This window comes from Bos indicus, chromosome 7 (genome assembly GCF_029378745.1).
Source record: "Bos indicus isolate NIAB-ARS_2022 breed Sahiwal x Tharparkar chromosome 7, NIAB-ARS_B.indTharparkar_mat_pri_1.0, whole genome shotgun sequence".
NCBI classification, from domain to species: domain Eukaryota; kingdom Metazoa; phylum Chordata; class Mammalia; order Artiodactyla; family Bovidae; genus Bos; species Bos indicus.
In genome coordinates, this window is record NC_091766.1 from 61,178,289 (window position 1) to 61,197,985 (window position 19,697).

Below are 19,697 nucleotides of genomic sequence, written 5' to 3' on the forward strand. Positions count from 1 at the left end.
CATGACAGCCCCACACACCACTAAGCTGCCACAGCCATGAGGGATGAGTCTGCACCCCTCTCCCAGCCTGGCAGACTCTGCTCTCAGAGCCACAGCTAGGCCCCTGCTTCCCTCCCCTGGCCGTGCTGTGGCCACACTCACCCACATCTTCCTTACTTCTTCTTCTTCTCTCTCCTTCCTCCTTTCTGCTCCCTCAGGCACACTGTCTCCCTGCCCGTACCTGAGACCCGACCACAGGTCACCAGGGCCTGGGATCTGGGCTGTAGTGAATGCCTCTTATGAGCCACACCAGCTTGGAACTGGGTCACAGGTTGCAGGGAGGGTGGCTGGCTTAAGGGCCAAAGCCAAAGCACATGGCGGGGCAGTGCGGGGGTAGCAGTGGGGCTCAGGGCCCCCACCCAGAACCAAGCACTACGGCACCAGAAGAGCCTTCTTCTTCCACAACTTGGAAAACCAAAGCCTGAGGTCCAGGTCCCCCAACTACCAGGGAAGAGCGGTGGGGCGGGGGGTGGGGAGTGTGAAAAACCCCATCTCACAAATGGAAGTGGACTTGAGCTGAGGGGTCACGTGGAGATCCTACGGCTGTGTGAGCCCGGCTGCCCCACCCCACTCCTGCCACCTCCCGGGCCCAGGGACCCACACCTGTGGGACATCACGAAGTCTGTGAGTGAGAAGCACCAGGTTTAATATTAAAATCTTTCTCTTAAAAAAGTACACAGAGAGGAAAATTTGATGGCGTACAAAATAGCACTTCTGTCATATAAATGTGTGTTAACGTGAGTCCTAAAAATACTTGTAAACCTAGGTGATTACATCTTTGGTACCGTAGTGAGAACCCATACCCTCTCCTTGACCAGGCTTTAGGGGTCCCAGGGCAGGGAGGTGCCAACCAACACAGGGGGCTGGTTCCCAGAGTCGCTGACCTTCCCTAAACCACCCACCCACCCCCACCCCATCCAGCCCTTCCCCTGCCAGTGGTCCTGGCCACAGCCCTCACTCCCCAGGCCCCACCACTGCCCACTGGGCTAACAGAGGCATGAGGTGAGCACCCCTGGGCAGACAAAGCCATCTGCCACAGTTCCTTCCTCAGACTGGGGCAGCTGGAAGGTGGGAAGGCAACCCCCAAGTACCCACGTCTTGCAGCCCCTGCTCGGGTCCCCCCTCCAAGGCGTCTTGTCCTCTCACTGCCCGTCAGGTCTGCGGCACAGCCCTGGACAGCAGGTGCTGGAATGGCGGGCTGCGCCAGGCGCTTCGATTTGCTGCCTGCTTCCTTTGCCCAGGACAGCTCCAGCCAGAGGCCATGTGGGTGCTGAAAGGGATCCCATGGTCTCCCCCCGTCCCTTCTGGGGGTTTTCCAGGACACTGGCTATCACTCAGAGCCAAGGTCTGGGCAGCTGGCCTTTGGGGACCTGCCGGGGGCCTGGGGAAGGGGCCCAGTTCCTGAATGCCCGGAAGTGTGTGATGTGTGATTGGAGCCTCCCCAGGTCCCAGCTGATCCCAGGATAGAGGTGTGGAGTGTTTATCTTTGCTTCATCTGGGCAAGTGTACAACCCCTGGAATACTCTAGAATGTTAGTGCTGGCAGGGTACCAGAAGTCAGTGAGTCCAATTGCTCATTTTTCAACAAGGAAAACAGCCCCAGAGAGGGTGAAGGAATTCTCCAAGGTCTCTTAGCAGGTCCAATGCCATACTGGTCCACACATGCAGGCACCTGTTGCAAGCATGTCAACACACGCATCGGAGATGGGGGGCTCATCTGGCCCTGGAGACTCTGGTGAGTGGAGTAAGACTGGCAGTGATAAGAAAGAGGATCCCTGGACCCATGGGGCCAGGAAGACATGGACACGGCATATTATGGGGAGGTGCACCCCAAGTGCCTGGGCCTGGGGCTACAGGCCAGGGTATCCTGTACTTGGCTCAGCCCCAGCATTAATTAAGCACAGAAGGCCCCAGACCAGCTTGGGCCTGGGAAAGCAAAGACTGGCACTGAGGGCAGGCGGCTTCTGGATGAGGCAACATTGTCCAAGGCCAGGCCCTAGCTCGGCCAGGAGCTGGAGATGCTAGGGTCCCTTTCCCAGCTCTTGGAGAAAAAAGTGCAAGGAGAGAGCTGCAGCTCCTTGAGGGGCAGCTGGCTGAACAGAAAAGAGTTAATCCACCACTTCACGAAACTTGAGGGTTCCATCCTCCACATCTGTCAGGCAGGGTAAGAATCCCAGACTGTGGGTTGCCAAGCCCATCGTTCCCATCTTACAGATGGGGAAACTGAGTCCCCTGGGAGAGCCCTGGCTCAGAGTCACAGGGGTGCTCCAGAGGCAGAGGACTGGTCACGGCTCCTCCAGCTCTCTTGCCTCCTAAGCCAGGCCGAGGGGTTGGGTATGATGTGCCAAGGGCAGAAGCCTTCCGGAAAGGGACAGCCGACGGGAGCAGCCTGGCTGACGGGAGGCCAGGCCCGGCCAGGCGGTGCAGGGTGCTGGGAGGTAGAGGGGAGCTTCGGGTAGGGCAGGGCAGGGTGGGGGCCAGCCCCTACAGGAAGCTGTCCTCCGCCTCGGCCCGAGGCCCGGGGCAGCTTGAATCTGGCGGCCACTTGGGCTCTGGCTCCACCTGGGAGGCAGGCTGCAGCTCTGGCTCTGGCTCCTCTTGGGGTTCCAGAGGGCTGTCACAGGAGATGGTGGAGGAGGTGTTGACTTCATTCAGGGTGGAGCTAGAGGTGGGGAGGGCAAGTGAGTGAGAGGCTGGAGGGAACCTCAGTGAAAGAACAGCATTAACATAGAGCCTTCTATCTACCTGAGCTGGCTGCATGTGCCTTACACACTTTAGCTCACTAAAATCCTTGTAGAGATTACATGAGGCACGCGTCGTGAGGAAAGTGCAGCTCAGAGAGGTTATGTCACTGCCCTGCATCGCACAGTGGCTAAGTATAGGATGGGGACTTAGAGCAGATCTAGTTGACTCCAGAGTCCATTGCTCACTCATCAGTCTCCATCTCCCACATGGCTGAATGCATAATGACCTCATTCAATCCCTATAACAACCTCCAAATTGAAGTACTCCGACTGTTTTCATTTTGCAGACGAAGCAACTGAGGTTCAGAGAGGAGAAGCAGCTGGTCTGAAGGCTCAGAGCAGCCCCAGCATTCACACCCCAAGCTGTCTGAACTCAGCTGAACTCCTCTGTACACTGGCTGCTTGGAGCCTTGGAATATTAGCTTCTCAAACAGGGTGGGGAGGGACTTCTAAGTCCCGTGTGCGCTCCTAGTGCATGTACAGAGATGGGCTCACAGCAAAGGGACCTGGCCGGGTCTCACTGCAGCGAGTGGCAGAAATACAGCTGGAACCCAGTTTGCAGCCCCAGCCATTTCGCCACAGGGTGGATCTTGTTTTGGGTGTAGGTCTGGCCACATGCGGAACATCTAGTCCAGGCGATAGCTGGCCTTCCTCCAAAACCCTCCCCTCGTGCTGTAACTTCACATCCCAAGGCCAAAGAAAAGCATGAATCTTCTCCCCAGTGTGAATTTTGGCCTGAACTTCTGTAGACACCTCTGCCTCCCGGTTCCATGCTCCCTGGGGTCCTCAGGGCACGGTGCTGAAGGCCAGATCACAGGCTTGGGGATGACCACAGAGTAATACATGTGGTGCTAGGGATGCAAATTAGATTTTCCTTTTCCCTCCTTAGGGCTAAGTCACAGCCGAGAGAGGGGACAGAGTAGATGGCTGTGGGGGTTCCTTTAAAGGAAACAGATACTTTGCATATATGTCCCAGGCCATTCTTTCTCTTACCAGCCTGCCATTTCCACCTGAGGTCATCAAAGGTCAAATGAGTTCCATTCTTTTTTCTACTCATTGGCAGGAATAAGTACTCAGCTGAGGTAACTCACTTCTAAGCCAAGTCTGATGGCATGAAGATACAGACTGACACACACACATACAAAGACACACACGCACGTGTGCACACACACACTATGTACACTACTGCTTTGGGCTGCAGGTAGGAATAGCTACCTGGCAAGGCTGGGGGAACCCTCCAGTGGGCCCTCATCAGCAACCTCAGGTTTGGGGTCAGGCAGGGGGATGATGTAGTCATTGTCCCCCTCGTTGGGCTGCACAGCAGTATAGAGGACGGAGCTGGAGTCCAGAGGAGATCGGAGGCCATTGAAGCCAGGCAAGCGGGCTTGGGACCGAAGGATGGCTGGGTGGTCGCTCCTCAGAAACTCCTCATCCACCTGCTGGTACTTCTGCTCAGCGGGCAGGAAGAATCCAAGACAGAGGGAGGGTCAGACCAGAAATGACTTCAGGGATCATCTAACAGGTAGATTCTGAGCCAGCCCTTCCAGCATTATGTAAATAAGGTCCCTGGTGCTCAGAGAGGAAGGAGAATTGCCCAAAGCCACTAAGTTACCCTCCTCCCTGGCCTTCTACCAGACAAGGTGAGCTGAGGGTCACCTGGGGAGGGGTCAGTACTCAGACCAGCACCCGTGACCCTAACTCTCCCCTGCTTCAGGGGAGACAGGCGTGGGCTCTCTGCCTGCCATGGCCTCCTTCGCTGGGGCCTGTTTCCCTCACTACTGGTCCTGGACCCATAACCTGATGTGGCTGGGAGTGGGCTGAGGAATGGACTGAGGGAAAGGGCTGTGTCTAGACAAAGGATACATGCATCCCCCTCGCACTAGCTTTGCGGTGGGGCAGGGGATGGTTTTAATGCCCCGCTGGCAACATCTGCCGTGTACGAGCCTGCCACAGGGTCTAGGCAGTCAGGCCCTTAGTAGCCATTGCGCCTGGGGTTGTTCAGACTTGGGACGGAGGCCCAGGGTTTGGTCTGGTTGCAAAGGCAAGTGGAAGGATGCAGGATGAGGGGGCAATAGGCTCCCTGCCTTCAGTTTAAATTAATCAGCTTCCAAGTAGGATTTCACTTTAAGAAATTCTGTACTGCTAAAATAAACTACACTCACATCCCTTATTAGCACCAATAGGGAAACAGGGCCAGAGAGGGGAAAGGATTGTCCCCAAACACCAGTGTGTCACAGTGAGCCTTGTACCCTGTGTCTATTCCTGCACTGGTGCTCTCCAGTCCCCACCCCCACCCTGCCTCAGCGTACCTTTTTGTAGCCCTCACCCAGCAGTCTCTCGAGAAGCAGCACCAGCTGGGAGAAGGGGGGCCGGATCTCGAACTTCTCTTCCCAGCACTTCTGCATGATCTCGTAGCTGAGGAAAGGGGCAGAGGGGTCAGGGCCTCCGGCCCAGGGCCTGCCACCTCCCAGGACAAAGTGAGGAATAAATAAAAAGAGGTGGGAGGGGAGGTGGGGAGGGTCTCCCCTTTACTGCTCCGGCATGTTCCCTTGAGAAGCCCCTCCTTCACCTTCAGTTCAGTGCTTCCATGGGGTTGGCCGCATGGTGAGCACATGACTGGGTCTGGCCAGTAGGGGTTCATCCCCTCAGCCCAGTGGCTGGTTCTGGATGGGCCTGTGACCCTAGCAGAGCCCTTGACAGCCACCTCTGGGCCTTTTGCTGGAACTATGGTGAAAGCAGCCAGGCTGAAGCCATTTGGATGGTGCCAGCCTGAAAGTAAGGTTAACATGAAGGAGAACAGAGTCCCAGGGTAGAACAAGAGGCTGTGGCTAATGTCTGTGAACAATGGGATCCGGCTAAACCTAATTTTTCTACATCTCTGAACTAATCTATTTTTATCTTAAGCTGGTAAAGTTGGATATGTATTATCTGCACCCCCAAATATCTTCCCAGATGCTCCACTCACATCTCGTCAGAGGCGTGGGCAGGCTGGGCCATGCGGTAGCCCCTCTTGATGGCGTTGTAGAACTGCTCGTTCATGGGCAGCTCTGGGTATGGGGTGCCACCTGTTAGGGAGCAGAGACAAGAGACACAGGCTCAGGGGTGCTGGGAAAGCAGCAGGAATCCTCTCCTACAGGACAGGGAGAGGCACACCAGCCCAGGCACTGGTGAGGGTATCTTGGCTTTGGCACTGGGAAATGTGGGCTCCTTCACAGGCTCTGGACACAGACTGAATCCCTCCCCGGAATCAGAACCAGAGAAAACCAGAGCCAGGCTTCTTGACGTCACTGACCAAGTCCATCTATACTGAGATGCAGAGGTAAGGAGATCCAGACGGCAAGACACTTTGCCGAGGCCACACAGTAACAAGAACAGAGCAGAGCTTCTGAACCTTGTCCCACCACCCCCCTAGGATGGAGGTGTGGGCGCTCAGGGTGGACGCTGTGCTGTGTGCGGGTGAGCACTGGAGGATGAAGGAAGCATACCCAGCGTGAAGATCTCCCAGAGCAAGATGCCGAAGGACCACACGTCGCTCAGGGTAGTGTAGAGGCTGTTGAAGATGCTCTCGGGGGCCATCCACTTCAGAGGCAGGAAGGTCTGTGGGAGGGCAAAGGCTGCTGAGTGAGAGGAGGGGCTGAGCCCCACTCTGCACCTGGAGGGCAGGAGGAGGCCCGGCAGTCCCCACCTCAGCTGTTTCTCACTTCCTGGCCCCCAAGGCCCATCACTGCCGATACACGGTTCCCACACCCATCCCAATGCTGGTTAGTCAGAGGATCAGGAGGCTGAGTTTCTCTTCTCACAGGCTGGGGACACGGCAACCCCTGTCTGTGAGGAAGAGCCCCAGGGTCTGAGACTCCTCGGGGAGCAGGATCCCTTTCCTGACCCCAGTAGAGGCCCCTGTGGGCGGAGGCAGGGATGTGCTCAGGTGTCCCCCAGCTCTCATCCTAGCTGCCTTCCATCTCTGGAGCCTAGTGTCCCTCCAGTTCTGTCCCTGTGTGGAAAGTGGGGACATGAGTGCGAGGCAGGATGGTCACCTTTTATCCGAGTACCACCTGCCACTCACTCATCTGGGCTTCTTCCTCTGCCTGCCATCACTGCTGAGAAGCGCATTTGGCCTGCTCCCTATCCATTCCAGCTTTATAGCTGGCCCCTTGGCCCCTGCCATGCCCAGCAAATCTGAGCCCTTGGCCCACCCCCCAGGCCTGGGCATCTCACCCCCATCCCCTCCCCATGCACAGTTGGTGGCTCCCCTTCCTGTCCCTACACACAGGGCCAGGCAGGCAGAGTCCACGAGGACTCTGTCCTGATTTCCCATGAGTCAAAGCCACATGAACCATGATGACGGTGAAGGCACTCACGCTGCCCTTGGAGATGTAGTTCGAGTCCCGCATGATGTCACGAGCCAGGCCAAAGTCGCAGATCTTGACCAGCTTGCCCTCACAGATGAGCACGTTCCTGGCTGCCAGGTCTCGGTGGACACACTGGGGACAGGGGATGGGAGCTGAGACTGTGGGGCAATTGTGGGGAAAGGCTCTCTAGGTCGAGGGCTTTATAAAAAATACATGGCTGGTCAGGTGTGAGGGGCCACCAGGTGTGAGGGCATTGGCCATCCTCAGCCACCAGAGGGATGCTGTATGGGTCACGTACTTGGAGGACCCTGGCTGGTCGGGGGACCCCCCTCCCCAGGACCCCACTCTGCTCACTGTGACTACACGTACATTCTTGGACGCCAGGAACTCCATGCCATTGGCCACCTGGTAGCTGAAGCCCACAAGATCCGTGTAGCTAAGCACTGGGGACTCGTTGATCAAAGTCACCCGGCAAGTCCTCTCAGGAGCTAGAGAAGAGCAGAAGGACATCTTGAGTCTCGCCAGGGCCACAGAACCCTGGCCTCTGGCTCGTAGAGGCTGGATGGCCCAGAGAGGAGTCTCCTGATCCTCTAAGGCTTCCCCAAAAGGAAAACAATTTCCAAATATCTCTTAAATTTTCCGACTTCCAGAAAAAACGTTTGGCATTAGCCCTGGGCCACTTTTACTCAGCCTGGCCTGCCTGCTCCTCTGGGCACTAGTCAGCCTGGGGCCTGCTCTGAGCAGATCACTCTTTCCTGAGGCCCCAGCAGGTCAGGCATCCCCTCCAACCCAAGCTCCTCTCCTCCCTGAAGGCTGTGTGCACATTTCTTGACCCAAAAACAGGGGTTGATATTGGGGTTCCACCACACAGCAGCTTTGGGCAGGTGGCAGGCCTCAGTTTCTGCATCTATGAAATGGGCACAGGGCCACCTTCCTGGCAGGGTTATTGCCAGACTGGGTGGAGGAAAGGGTTTGGAAAGAATGCATGACAACACTGGTGTGAGGACCCTGCGTGCACCCACCAGAGGGGACGTAGTTATCATAAGGAGCCATGTAGTTCGAGGACTCGATGTCTGCGTATTTGACATCTCCTTTCATGTCCAGCATGGGCACATAGTCCACCGACTCATCCTTGCTCATGTCCATGTAGCCACCATCGCTCTCCCCAGGCAGTGACACGTGGCTGGGGGCAGAGGAGCATCACAGAGGCAGTAGCACAGGCTCTCCCCGCTCATCCCCCTCCTGCCCCTCTGCTCACCACTGGGGCCAGAAAGGCCCCGTCACTTATGCGTTTCTTCTCTCCCTCACTCAAGCATCCTCTACTCACAATCTGTCACAATACGAACGACCATGTAGTGAGCCCTTCCAGCCAACCTCAGACCCATCCTGAGCTGGGCACTGGGGCTGCCAAGATGATGATAAGACCTAGGTTGTGTCCTCAGAGAACTCATGCCTAGGGCAATTTCAGTACCCAAAGAAAGGGTCACAGGAAGGACACTGTCCAGCCATGAGGCCCTGCAAGTGGGCAGTGAATCATCTTAATGCCTCTGCCCGCAGCATCAGCTCTCCAGAGAGCTGTGGGACCAAGTACACATGTGTCTCTAGGGGGAGAAAAAAGACTGGAAGGAAACCAATCAAAATGTTGAAGAGAACATGGATGAATTTTAACGTCTTTTAAAGCTATTCTTAACTGACTCTTGCCTCTGAAATAGACAAGTATTGCTTTTGCAATCAGCAAGAGAGAAAAGAAATGTTATTTTTGGACAACAAGAAGAAAGAGGATAGCTACCCTGGAGGCACTGGAGAGACTGCTGTGTGGAGGAGGGGGAAGGCTGCAGCAAGCGAGGAGTAGAGTGGAGAGCGCTACAGTGAGGGTCAACCTGGATCAGGAGGACCCCAGGTGCTCCCCATTGATGGAGAGACAATGATGTGTGTTTGGTGAGAGGTCGAAGGGGGTCACATCCGCGGAGTGCTCAGTGCAGGGCCTGCCACACCTCCTACAATCAGCAGGTGGCAGCTACCATCATCACCACTGTTATTGTCATGCCCACCTCTAGGGTGGCCGAGGGGGCCAGGCTGCAGGCTGGCTCTAGGAGCAGCTCTGCCCACCCTGGCCTCAACTTCCTGTCCTGGACAAGGAGGGGTGAGCAGGTGCTCCTCAGGGCTCCCCACCGACTCAGGCCCCAGCCTCCCTGCGGTACCTAGGCAGAGGGAGCCCAACAGGCAGGGCGTTGCTGTAGAGCTCGGCGCTGGGTGGGCGGCGCTTGTCCGAGCAGCGCTGCAGGAAGGTGTGCTTGTTGCGGTGCAGGTAGTCCACCAGGTCGCCATAACGGCAGTACTCGGTAATGATGTAGATGGGTCCTGCAGAAGGACAGGCTCAGGGACAGTCCCAGGGCAGGGGGTGGGGCGGGGTCAGGCTTCCGGTCAGAGCCCTGAGGCTAACGACAGGCTGCATGTGGAACAGCAGACAGGCTCAGGCCCCAGGCAAACCTGGATTTTCCTGGCTGTGAGCAAGGCAGTCTCCCTGAGCCTTACTATCCTCATCTATCAAATGGGGCTAGTAATGCCCACCCCAAAGAATCTCATGAGTATTCATGAGATAATGCCTTTGGTTAGCTCAGCTCAGTGCTTGGCAAACTGCAAGCACAGGGTTAGCTGTTGTTGATGAAGCTGAAATTTGAGCCCAGGATATAAAGCAAACCAAGGCAACTGATTATTACCAGGTTACTGTTTAAATTCAAGCACAATGCATTGACTTGGCAGTTTGAAGATACTGGTGGAATCAAACATTTTGAAATGTGTGACCACTGCAGACAAAAATTGGTCTACGCACACAGTGTACTTCTGTATTTTGTTTTGGTTGCACAATACTGAGGAAAATCCCAAATCTCACAACAAGCAGCTGCAAATAGTGATAACTTTTTTTTTTTTGCAGCCTAACTTGTAATCAGAGTTTCAAATAAACACACTCAGCTGGAGAGACCTTACTTATTCTACCTTCCGAGTGAAAGCAGCTCTGAGTGAGCAAGCCGGTTGGTGGTCTCCAGAGGAAGGGCTCATTTCAGTGTCTCATGAGCTGTTACTTATTACCCTTTTTAAAATCGACTGTGACAAGTTTTAAAGGTCAGAGGATTCCTTGATTTGGAAACTGCTAGGAATGGTAACCTGAAGAGTGCTTTGGTCTTGGAGGTGATGTGATTTTGTGACTTGCTAATCTGACACACATCTGGCTCTGTGAAGTGAGGGCACTGGACTGGGTAGGCACGGACCCTCCAGTGAGAGTGTCCTGTTGTCCTTGGACTGAGGAGGGGGCAGGGAGGGGCCAGGCCTTGGCCACTGGCACTTCCCAGAATCCTCTGGGAGTGGGTTGTACCTCCTTTAGTGCAGGCGCCCAGCAGGTTGACCACGTTCAGGTGGGGCCCAAGGTGACTCATGATCTTCAGCTCCGACATGAGGGCTTGCTTCTCACTGCTGCGGGCTGTGGCTGAGGGAGAGAGAGGACCTCAGGCCTGGCCCAGTCACGGAGGCCTCTCTGGAGCCTATTCTGGCTCCTCTGCCCCAGTCTGTGCTGTTAGACCCAGGTGGTCAAGGGTGGTGAGGACCCACAGGCAGGAGGAAGGAAAAAGGGTGGGCGGGGAGGCTCCTGGAGGAGGGGGCAGGGTGAGGAAGCCTCTTTCCCAAAGTAGAATCGGGAGTGCTGCTGGCTGTGGTATGCCTGTACTTCTGTGCCCAGAGAATCAGCACAAGGCCTGCTCTGGGAGTGCCTGAATGTGCGGGGGAGGTGGGGGTGAGGGGAGAGAGAGGCGGGGTCCCAGGACTCACATTTCAGCATCTTCACAGCCACTTTCATGGTAGCCTGAGAATGGCTCAGGCCGTGAGCCGTGGCCTCCACCACCTGCCCAAAGGCCCCGGAGCCCAGGGTGCGTCCTAGGAAAGAGATAATCTCTCAGCTGCTGACCCACGAAGAATCTCAACATGTATGCTTTCTGAGGCCAGGTTAGACATCCCTCAAGCTACCCTGGACTTAAGGTGTTTCTCCCATGAAGGCTCCTAAAATCACAGTGCTTTGCAGTCCTTCCTGGTCTCACCTAAGTCCTGCCTACTTTCTGGTCCCTCTTTAGTCCCTGGAAAACCTCTCCCCCAGAGGGGAGCACAGGTTCTCCGTACCCTCTCAGCCTCTCCAGCTGCACTAAGCACAGGCCTCGCACTCATTAATACTTCCTCTCTCTCCACAAAGGGGTTTCATCTCACAGCATCTCTGGATCATAGAACATAAAGGCTAGAGGGTCTCAAGGGGATCATCTTACCCCCCCATTGTACAGAGGGTAGGGCCTGAGGGCCAGAGAAGGCAAGACATCAGCCCTAGGTCTCAAGCCAATCATGGCAAGGCTGGGCCCAGATGTCAGACAGTGTTCCCACCAGCCTCAAGTCCCCAGACTGCCAATTGAGGCCTCCTTGGACTGACCAAGCACAAGCTGGTCCCGTGGCAGCTCCCAGGTGGAGTCGTAGGGCAGCTGCATAGGGTCCACATAGATGTACTCATGGCCATCAGAGCTCACAGATTCGATCACTTTCCATCGGATTTCATAGCGTGGCTTCTGCAGGATCAAGATCAGGGATGGATCATCAGAGGGGGACCACTAGGTCCAGCTCCTTATGAAACAGATGAGGCAAGAAAAACTGAAGCCCAGAAAAGATTATCTGAAGTCATACAGTAGATCTGAAGTCATACAGCAAGTTATCAATAGAGCCAAGGCCTTTATGGGCTCCATGGGAACAGATATAAGGAGGAGGTGGCAGAGAAGCAGCTGACAGCTGAGCAGCAGGCTCATCAGAACCTCCTCACCAGCTTCTCCCCAAACCCCAGTTGCTCCTCAGATGCGAGTAGAGGAGCACGTAGCCTTGGAAAGTGACACGAGGCAGGGACACTCTACTGGATGTGGATGGCCCCTCCCCATGCCGGGTCAGTCACAGTGGGAATCTCAGAAAGATATAACCTTAGAATGTTGAAATCACAGGATGCTGGAATCACAGGATTGGAATCTTAGAATGACAGAATCGAGTGCAGCAATCCTATGGAAGAATCGTGGAATGGGGAAACCACAGTACAGACCATCGAAATGACAGATTAGCGGGATTAGAATGCCTTTCAGTAGAATCCTAGGAGTGTGGGTGACAGTTGGAAGAATGCTGGAACCCAGGCAGTCCACCTTGAAGGTCTCGGGCCCTGTGGGTAGGCTGGACAGACCTGATGCCCGAGCAAGATGCTGGGTGGGGAGTGGGGTGCACTGCAGAGTCAGAGCACTCCAGATGGTCTGGACCAGGCCCTTGTGACTCCAGGCAGCTGGGGTTGGAGGTAGCTCAGACACCCCGCATCACTTTATGTCATTTTATCACCTGAGCTCCATGCTGGGCCCCAGACATGGCCAGATCCTGCAGCACTAGAGGATGGCAGAGGTCCATGCGAAAAAATGGTGTGCCACTCTGAACCCATTAGGCAAAGGCGGGGCTTACCTTCTGCCAGAGCATGATGAGGATAATGAGGGAGATGATCGTGAGGACCACCAAGGCCAGGATGGCCGAGATCACCACCACCTTGAAGGGCAGGGCTGGACGCAGAGATGAGAGATGCTTATGAACAAACAGGACATTTGGCAGCTCCCCTCCCTGCACTCTACCTCTGGTACCACAAAAACCTCTCTGCCCGTCCTGCCCAGAATGGAACCAGCCCCATCCCCGCTTTGGCCTATGATGTCAGACCTTTAGCCTTTCCCTTCTGGGCCACACCTCCAGCCTCACCCTAAATATTCCCTGCCCTACAGTAACTCCCCCTGGATCACCACTGGCCTCCATATCCCCTCAGCTCTTTCCAGGATCAGTCTGGCCTGTCTGCCACAGGTCCAGATTGAATACAAGCTCCTGAGAGCAGGGCTGTGGTTCACCTTTCTTCTGAATCTAGGCCCTCATGGGGCTTGTCACAGCTAGGACAGACACCAATGGATACAATAACTGAACTCCCATAGCCCGAGGCATACAGACTCCAGAAAGGAGCCTGTTTCCCCTCCCCCACCCCCACCCACAGTGATGGCAATCGTAAAGCAGACTGAGGAAGGGGCCAGGCAACAGGTAATCATACAGGGCCAACTCTGGGCCCCCCAAGCTCTGAGTCTCCTCTACCCTCAAAGCCTCAGCCTCTTTGCTGCACATACCCACTTCTTCCCACTCCCTCCTCATTCAGCCAGACCCTCATCACCCTTGTCCTGCCCCTCTGGCCACCCATGAAGTTCCTTGGGAACTCCCTCCCTCCTCCCCTGTCCCCCACAGGCCCTTTTCTGCTCCCTAGAGAGCTCTAGGGAGCCTACATCTTCTAGGGAGCTATCTTTGAGCAAAAAGAGAGGACTTCACCCAGCCATGACAGTTTCCCCCTCAGATGGCACACAAAAGCTTTACTTCTGCCTTGCTCAGAGTTGGTCAGTAGGTGCCCACTTGCTCAGGAATATGAATGTATGTGTAGGAGTATGGATGAGGTAAGGCATTAAAACCTCCACCCATCCCACCACAGGGCAGGGGAAGGCAGGTCTGTGTAAAGAAGTATCTGCTTATACAAGCCCAAATACCTACCTAAGTGCCGGCGTAAGTATGTCCAAAACACCTTGTACAACCTTCATAGCTCTGCTCACACTGGCTTCTGGCTTCTCTTGTAGTCCCCTCCCCTTTACCTCCTCCCCCAACCCCTAAATACACACAAACTCTGTTCTCCAACCACGTTGATTTCTTTAATTGTTCTGAATTCACTTTGCCTCTGGGCTTTTAAACAGGCTATTCCCTCTTACTGGAGCACCATTCCTCACTAGGCTAACTCCTAATTGTCTTTCAGTTATTGGCCTAAAGCTTCATTTCACCAGGATACTTTTCTGAATCCCATAGATGGGGATGGAGCCCCTTCTCCCTCCAGGCTTTCCCCCCAGAAGCTGACCCTCACAGTGAGGCTGCCTAGTTCCTTGTCTGCATTCTTTCTGGACCATGGGCACTAGGAGGACAGGCAGGGCTGGGCTTTCTCCAGAGAGAAGCTGAGACCCTGTGACTATTTACTGGATGAGGAAACGGGTGCATAAATGAAGTTTATGCATACAGGTCCATGTACGCACTGGGACTGGCAGGTAGCAAAAGCATCTGGGCACCATAGTGACTGTTCACATGGGTGAGAATTATGCATGGATGTGTACCTACTACCAGACATGCAAGGCACAGCAAGCATATATGTGGGGGATTGGGTTGCACACTTTCACTGAAAGGTGTGCTGCATCTCCATGCTTACAGACATGCATTATGCCATATGTGCACGCTGCACATAGGTTGTATATGCACTGTTTGCCACTTATATGGGGATTGTGTACCACATATACACACCTACAGACATACACTTGTGGGTTTACATATCTGCCCAGGGATTGGGATGCTCATGTATGTGGTTTACAAACATATACTTACTGGGTTTACACCCACAAATATGCTTGTGTGCATGCTTACAGACACATGCTCAAGCTTTATGCATGTATGTGAGGATGAGACATTCTTCACTACCTGCTTTACAAATCTACACCTGGAGGGTTTACACCCGTGTCCATGGATCAGGCATGCTCAAGTACACATATATACAATGTACATACATAAGGAGATACAGTTGTTCGTAGTCATGGTTTACACACGTACACTCGTGGATGTACACACGTGTGCCAATATTGTGCTGTTGTGTAAGCGCATAGGAACATACACTCGCAGCGCTCCTGAGTGCCCTGGCCCTGCCAACTCTGGCCTGCCATGGGCATACAGACACAGACCCAAGTATAGCAGGGTGGAAGTGGAGGTGAGGGGTCGTCAAGGGGCCACAGAGGACGGAGGACTCACAATGTGGCACCACGGTGACCTCCTGCACGTCGTAGCCCAGCAGGTTGTGCAGCGTGCAGCGCACGGACAGCGGCTGATCCACATGGCGCAGGCGCAGTGTGCTCACCACCTCGAACTCCTGCTCCTCCGCCCAGTACGTCACATTCGTCTCTAGCTGGCTCTCCTCCTCGGAACTGTTCCCCAGCGGCGTGGGCGGCAGCTCCCGCGGACACCTGCCGAGAACCGGCCAGGTCGACTTCCAGTCCCTTCCCACCCTATGCGGGCGAGAAAACTGAGGCCATAAGCAGGCAGCGCCACTGTGTGGTGCTGGAAGGAAGCCGGGCCTGTCTAGTTCTTTTTCCCACTGCCTGCTCCTTAGTGGGTTCCTCATGTGATCTCTCGACTGACCAGCAGGGGCGCTCCTACCCTAGAATTGGGAACCCCGGATTGCAAAATCCGCTCCCTTCGTTTGACCCTCAGGGTCAAGGTAAGGAAAAGCGACAGTTTAGGTCATGCAGAGCATCTCCAAGAAGCCACGTCTTCTAGACTATGGCTCTAGCCTGGAACAGTGTTCCCAGAGGAAGGTTCCAGACTAGATGACTTTCACTGAGTCCATCTAGTTAGCTGTGGGTACCTTGGGAAACGGAGGCTTGGGGGTCTGCTCACCTTTTGAGGTCACTGCAGGTAGACCAGGTGAGGTGTGGCTGGGGCATGCCCCGGCCGCGACAACGAACTGTCTGCTCCCCATTGGCAGGGTGGCTCTCGCTCAGCTCCAGCACACGGACAGGCACTGCGTGGAAAGGGAGCAGGCAGAGAGGTGGAGAGGTCAGAATAGACAGTGAGCAAGGCCCTCAGGGAAGGCTTGTTCCAGAGTCTCCCCTGAGGGAGGGGGAGGGGAACTGCAGACTGCAGGTGAGCATTAAATACCAGGACTCACCGTGTGAAAACTGACAGATTCCCCTTCTGGGTACTTCAAAGGCAATGCCTGTAGGGTGCTAGTCTGTCTTTAACACCTAAGATTTTCTAATCTTCCCTTTTAACAAAGAGAGGGCAAGCCTCGGATCAGAGTCCTGGACCAGCAAGAACATGGAGCCAAGATTTAATAGCATTTTTTTTGTTGTTTTCTCAGAGTTTATTTTAGTGGTTGCTTTATATTTATGACATGTGATGCTGATTTTCCATCTACAATGGAGATGTTCAATTTTCAGTCAAAATAAATTTATTTTTAGGAAGTTAGTCCACAAAACATTAAGTCATTATCGTGTCATTTCTCTGCTCAAAACCCTGCAGTGGCTTTTCATTTCAGTCACAGTAAAAGCCAAACTCCATAGTGTAGCCCATGAGGGCCTAGACTATCTATCCTCCCATGGGCCCCCAACTGCCAACCTCAGCTCTGATCTCATCTCCCACCGTTCAAGGTCATCTCTGACCTCATCTGCACCGCTTATCTCTCACTCTATTCTGGCCACACAAGCCTTTCAATGTTGCCTTCATACTGCCTGGTGTGCCCTTTTCCCAAATAGCCACTTGGCTAATGCCCTCACCTTCTCCAAGTCTTCACACAAATGTCATTTCCATGCAGTCAACCCTGATTATGCTATTGAAACTGTAGCTTTCCCTACTCCCTAGTCTGCAGGACTCTCTATCCTCCTTACCTAGCTTTTATTGTTTTCTTTCACAGCACTTGTTTGCACCTGGCTTGCTGGGTTTTTCCCCCACTACTGAATGTTTTTCTTCCTCCCACTAAGATGCAAGCTATACAATGGCAGGGCCTCAAGAACCTTGAATGGACTGGCATAGTGTAGCTGCTAATAAATATCTAATTAGTAGTATAGTGTAAGTGGTGTGTGAGAAGGAAACATCATGGCACTGGGACATGAATGCCTGAGGTTTTGCAAACACCAGTCTAGTGCAATGACTTTCTTTTAAAGCTGGGGAAACTGAAGCCCAAAGAGGAGATGTGCATACAGCAGTGGTCAGTGTTGGAGCCTGGTCTAGAATCCAGCCCTCTGAGTCCTGGACTCCCTCTTCTGCTCCTCCTCTGGGTGGATGGCCAGTGTAGGAATGGAGAGAGAATAGAGGTGGGAGGGTCAGGGGAAGGAAAGCAGGGGGAAGGCTCCTCACCATTGACCTGCAGCTGGAAGGAGAGCTGGGCTTCAGCATCCTCATGGAAGGCCCGCATGGTGTAGTAGCCAGCCTCAGCCACCTTCACCCGCACCAGTGTCAGCTCTGACACATACCTGAGGAGGACAGGCCAGGGGACCAGCTGTCAGAGCTGGGAGAACTCTTACAAGCCCCCACCTTTCTTGTAAAGATAAGAAAAACAAGACCCAGGGAGTAGAAGGGGATTGCCAAGGTCACATGGCTGTCAGTAGCCGTGCCAGGACTTTTGGATCCCCACCCATAGGCAGCTCCAGTGAGCCAAGAGGGAGGGTTAGGAGGATTGGGGTGGAGGGCATGGTGAAGGGGAAGCACTATGTCTGTTCCTCCGCATTTCATCCCTTTCAGAAAGGCCTGAACTGCCTTATTCTAACATACAGCACCTCAGGTCGGCCTCAGGGCCACATTCTTGCATAGGTGGCAGTGGCCTGCCTGGCCCTCTTCCCTAGCCATCCTGTCTTTTTCTCCAGGGCTGCTTCCTGCTGGCTCCACCCATCACAAGGACAACTAAACATCTGGGTGGTCATCTGACCAGCATCTGTTTTCCCTTCTAGAGAGGAAACTCTAGGAAGGATGGAACTGTCTGGTTCTATTCTAGGCAGTGCCCCCAGTGCCTGGCAACGTGGCCTGGCAGGGTGCCTGTCACGTAGTAGGTTCTCAGGAAAGATGGGCCTCGATAGGTCTTAAGGCTGTGGGCTGCCTGGCGGCTGCAGAGAACAATAACTATAATAGAGTGGACAGGTGGCTGCTCACCGAGTCTCAGACACATTGCGTGTGGACAGCACGATCTCGCCGGCGCTGGAGTCACCCAGGGTTCGGTTGTCTTTGAACCACATGACAGTGGGTGGCGGGTAGGCCTCAAACACCACCTGCAGTGTCCGGCTGCGGTGGAGCTCGGCGAATTGTACAGGGTCCAGCTCTCCCAGCAGGCGCACATAGCCGTTCTCTGCAAGGGGCAGCCGTCTGGGGTGGGGCTGTGCCCTGAAGCAATGGGGCAGCACCTCCTTGGGGCGGGGCTCCTGGGGCGGGGCATCAGCTGTACACCCAAGGAGCCCAGCATACTGGAGGCGGGCTTCAGGCTTTAGGAACTGAACCTGAGCCTGGGGATTTAGGTTGGGACTGGGATGGACTGGAGCAGGAACCAAATTTGAGTCTGATATTGGTTTGGGGGCAGGGTTCAAGATTGGGACTAGAGTTGCAGTGCTCTTTAGGTGTGTTCTGTCTCATGATTGTGGCTGAGATGAGTTATAGCCTGCTTCAATTTGGGGATGGGGCGGCCTGGGGCTGGAACGGCAGTAGGGATTTAGAAATTGGGTTGATGCTAGGGTTCTGGCTAGCTGGGAAGTCTAGGTTGGGATTAGGACTGGATTTGGAGCTGATACTGTGCTTTGGTTGGGTTGATCCTGGAAATGGGGCTTTGGTGGGCACTGAGGCTTGAGCTGGATTAGAACATGGCTGACAGTACCCCAGGGCTGTGACAAGGTCTGGGTCCAGTTCAGAATGAAGGCTGGGGCTAAGCTCAAGGCACTCACCGACCACGGTGACATTGATAGCCTTTTCATCACGATGGTCGCTCACGCTTTCTGATACATTGCAGATGTAGGTCCCTGAGTCTCCTAGCTCAGCACTGGGGATGTGCAGGATAGAACGTATGTGGGGCATTTCAAAGAGGAAGTCAGTCACTGGCTCCACCAGGCGCCCACTCTGTAGAGACAGTTGGGGCAAGCCCCCCACATTAGAAAAGGTCCAGGAAGTCAGGCTATAAGCTGAAATATCCATCCCTGCCTGACCCTTCCTCTAACCTGTGGCCTGGCATTACCTCCATGCGTGGGTATGTCCACTCGAAGTTGACCACCTCATTCCCGGTCACAATGCACATGATGGTGATATTCTCCCCTTGGCGGACCACAGTCTGCACTGCATTCACTGAGACATTGATGGATGACACTGGTGGAAAGAGATTGGCTTAGGGCTGAAGAAGTCACCACCAACATCAGCTTAGGGATGGGGTCAGGGTCCACAGAAGGAGGGCATGACTGGTGTGTGGAAGATTCATTGTTTTGACAAATATTTATTAAATACCTACTATATGCCAAGTACTATTCTAGACACTAGGGCTTTAGCAGGAAATACAACAGACAAAATTCCTGTCCTCATGAAACTGACATTCTAGAATGTTTTGAAATCAAAGTACTCTCTGGGCACCTAAGTACAAAAGAAACTTACTGAGCACAACCAGGTACTCGCCATCTTTTATTTAATCTTCATAATAATCCCCCTAGATAAATGGTCTGTATTATCCCTATTTTACAGAGGAAGAAGCAGACTCGGAGAGATTATTTGTCTTGTGCAAAGTCACTCAGATGGGAAGTGCAGAGCTGGGACTCAAACCCCACTGGCTGAAAGCCTGTGACTTTGCCTACCACAGTATATACAGCCCAGCTCCACCACTAATGCTTCCCATGACCTTCGGCACACTTCATCCTCTTTCTGAGCCTCAGTTTTCTCATCTGTAAAAT

At 54.1% G+C, this 19,697-nt stretch overlaps 1 protein-coding gene across 4 annotated transcripts in view; it reads right to left on the reverse strand.

Annotated features, from left to right (window-relative positions):
• Positions 1–662: 662 nt before the first annotated feature.
• PDGFRB (platelet derived growth factor receptor beta) overlaps positions 663–19,697 on the reverse strand; it is a 37,611-nt gene continuing 18,576 nt past the window's right edge. For 3 of the 4 annotated variants that reach the window (XM_019965233.2, XM_070793842.1, XM_019965232.2), the window contains 19 exons: positions 18,998–19,125; positions 18,711–18,882; positions 17,932–18,124; positions 17,143–17,258; positions 15,685–15,808; positions 15,040–15,293; positions 12,646–12,740; positions 11,597–11,729; positions 10,954–11,058; positions 10,505–10,615; positions 9,333–9,492; positions 8,154–8,314; positions 7,501–7,619; positions 7,141–7,263; positions 6,268–6,379; positions 5,748–5,847; positions 5,092–5,197; positions 3,998–4,230; positions 663–2,700 (listed from right to left, as the gene is read on the reverse strand). In XM_019965233.2, coding sequence (XP_019820792.2) covers positions 2,523–2,700; positions 3,998–4,230; positions 5,092–5,197; positions 5,748–5,847; positions 6,268–6,379; positions 7,141–7,263; positions 7,501–7,619; positions 8,154–8,314; positions 9,333–9,492; positions 10,505–10,615; positions 10,954–11,058; positions 11,597–11,729; positions 12,646–12,740; positions 15,040–15,293; positions 15,685–15,808; positions 17,143–17,258; positions 17,932–18,124; positions 18,711–18,882; positions 18,998–19,125 — 2,723 coding nt within the window. In that variant the 3' untranslated portion in view covers positions 663–2,522. The remainder of the gene's footprint in view (positions 2,701–3,997; positions 4,231–5,091; positions 5,198–5,747; positions 5,848–6,267; positions 6,380–7,140; positions 7,264–7,500; positions 7,620–8,153; positions 8,315–9,332; positions 9,493–10,504; positions 10,616–10,953; positions 11,059–11,596; positions 11,730–12,645; positions 12,741–15,039; positions 15,294–15,684; positions 15,809–17,142; positions 17,259–17,931; positions 18,125–18,710; positions 18,883–18,997; positions 19,126–19,697) is intronic. The other variant, XM_019965234.2, reaches the window with a different exon arrangement.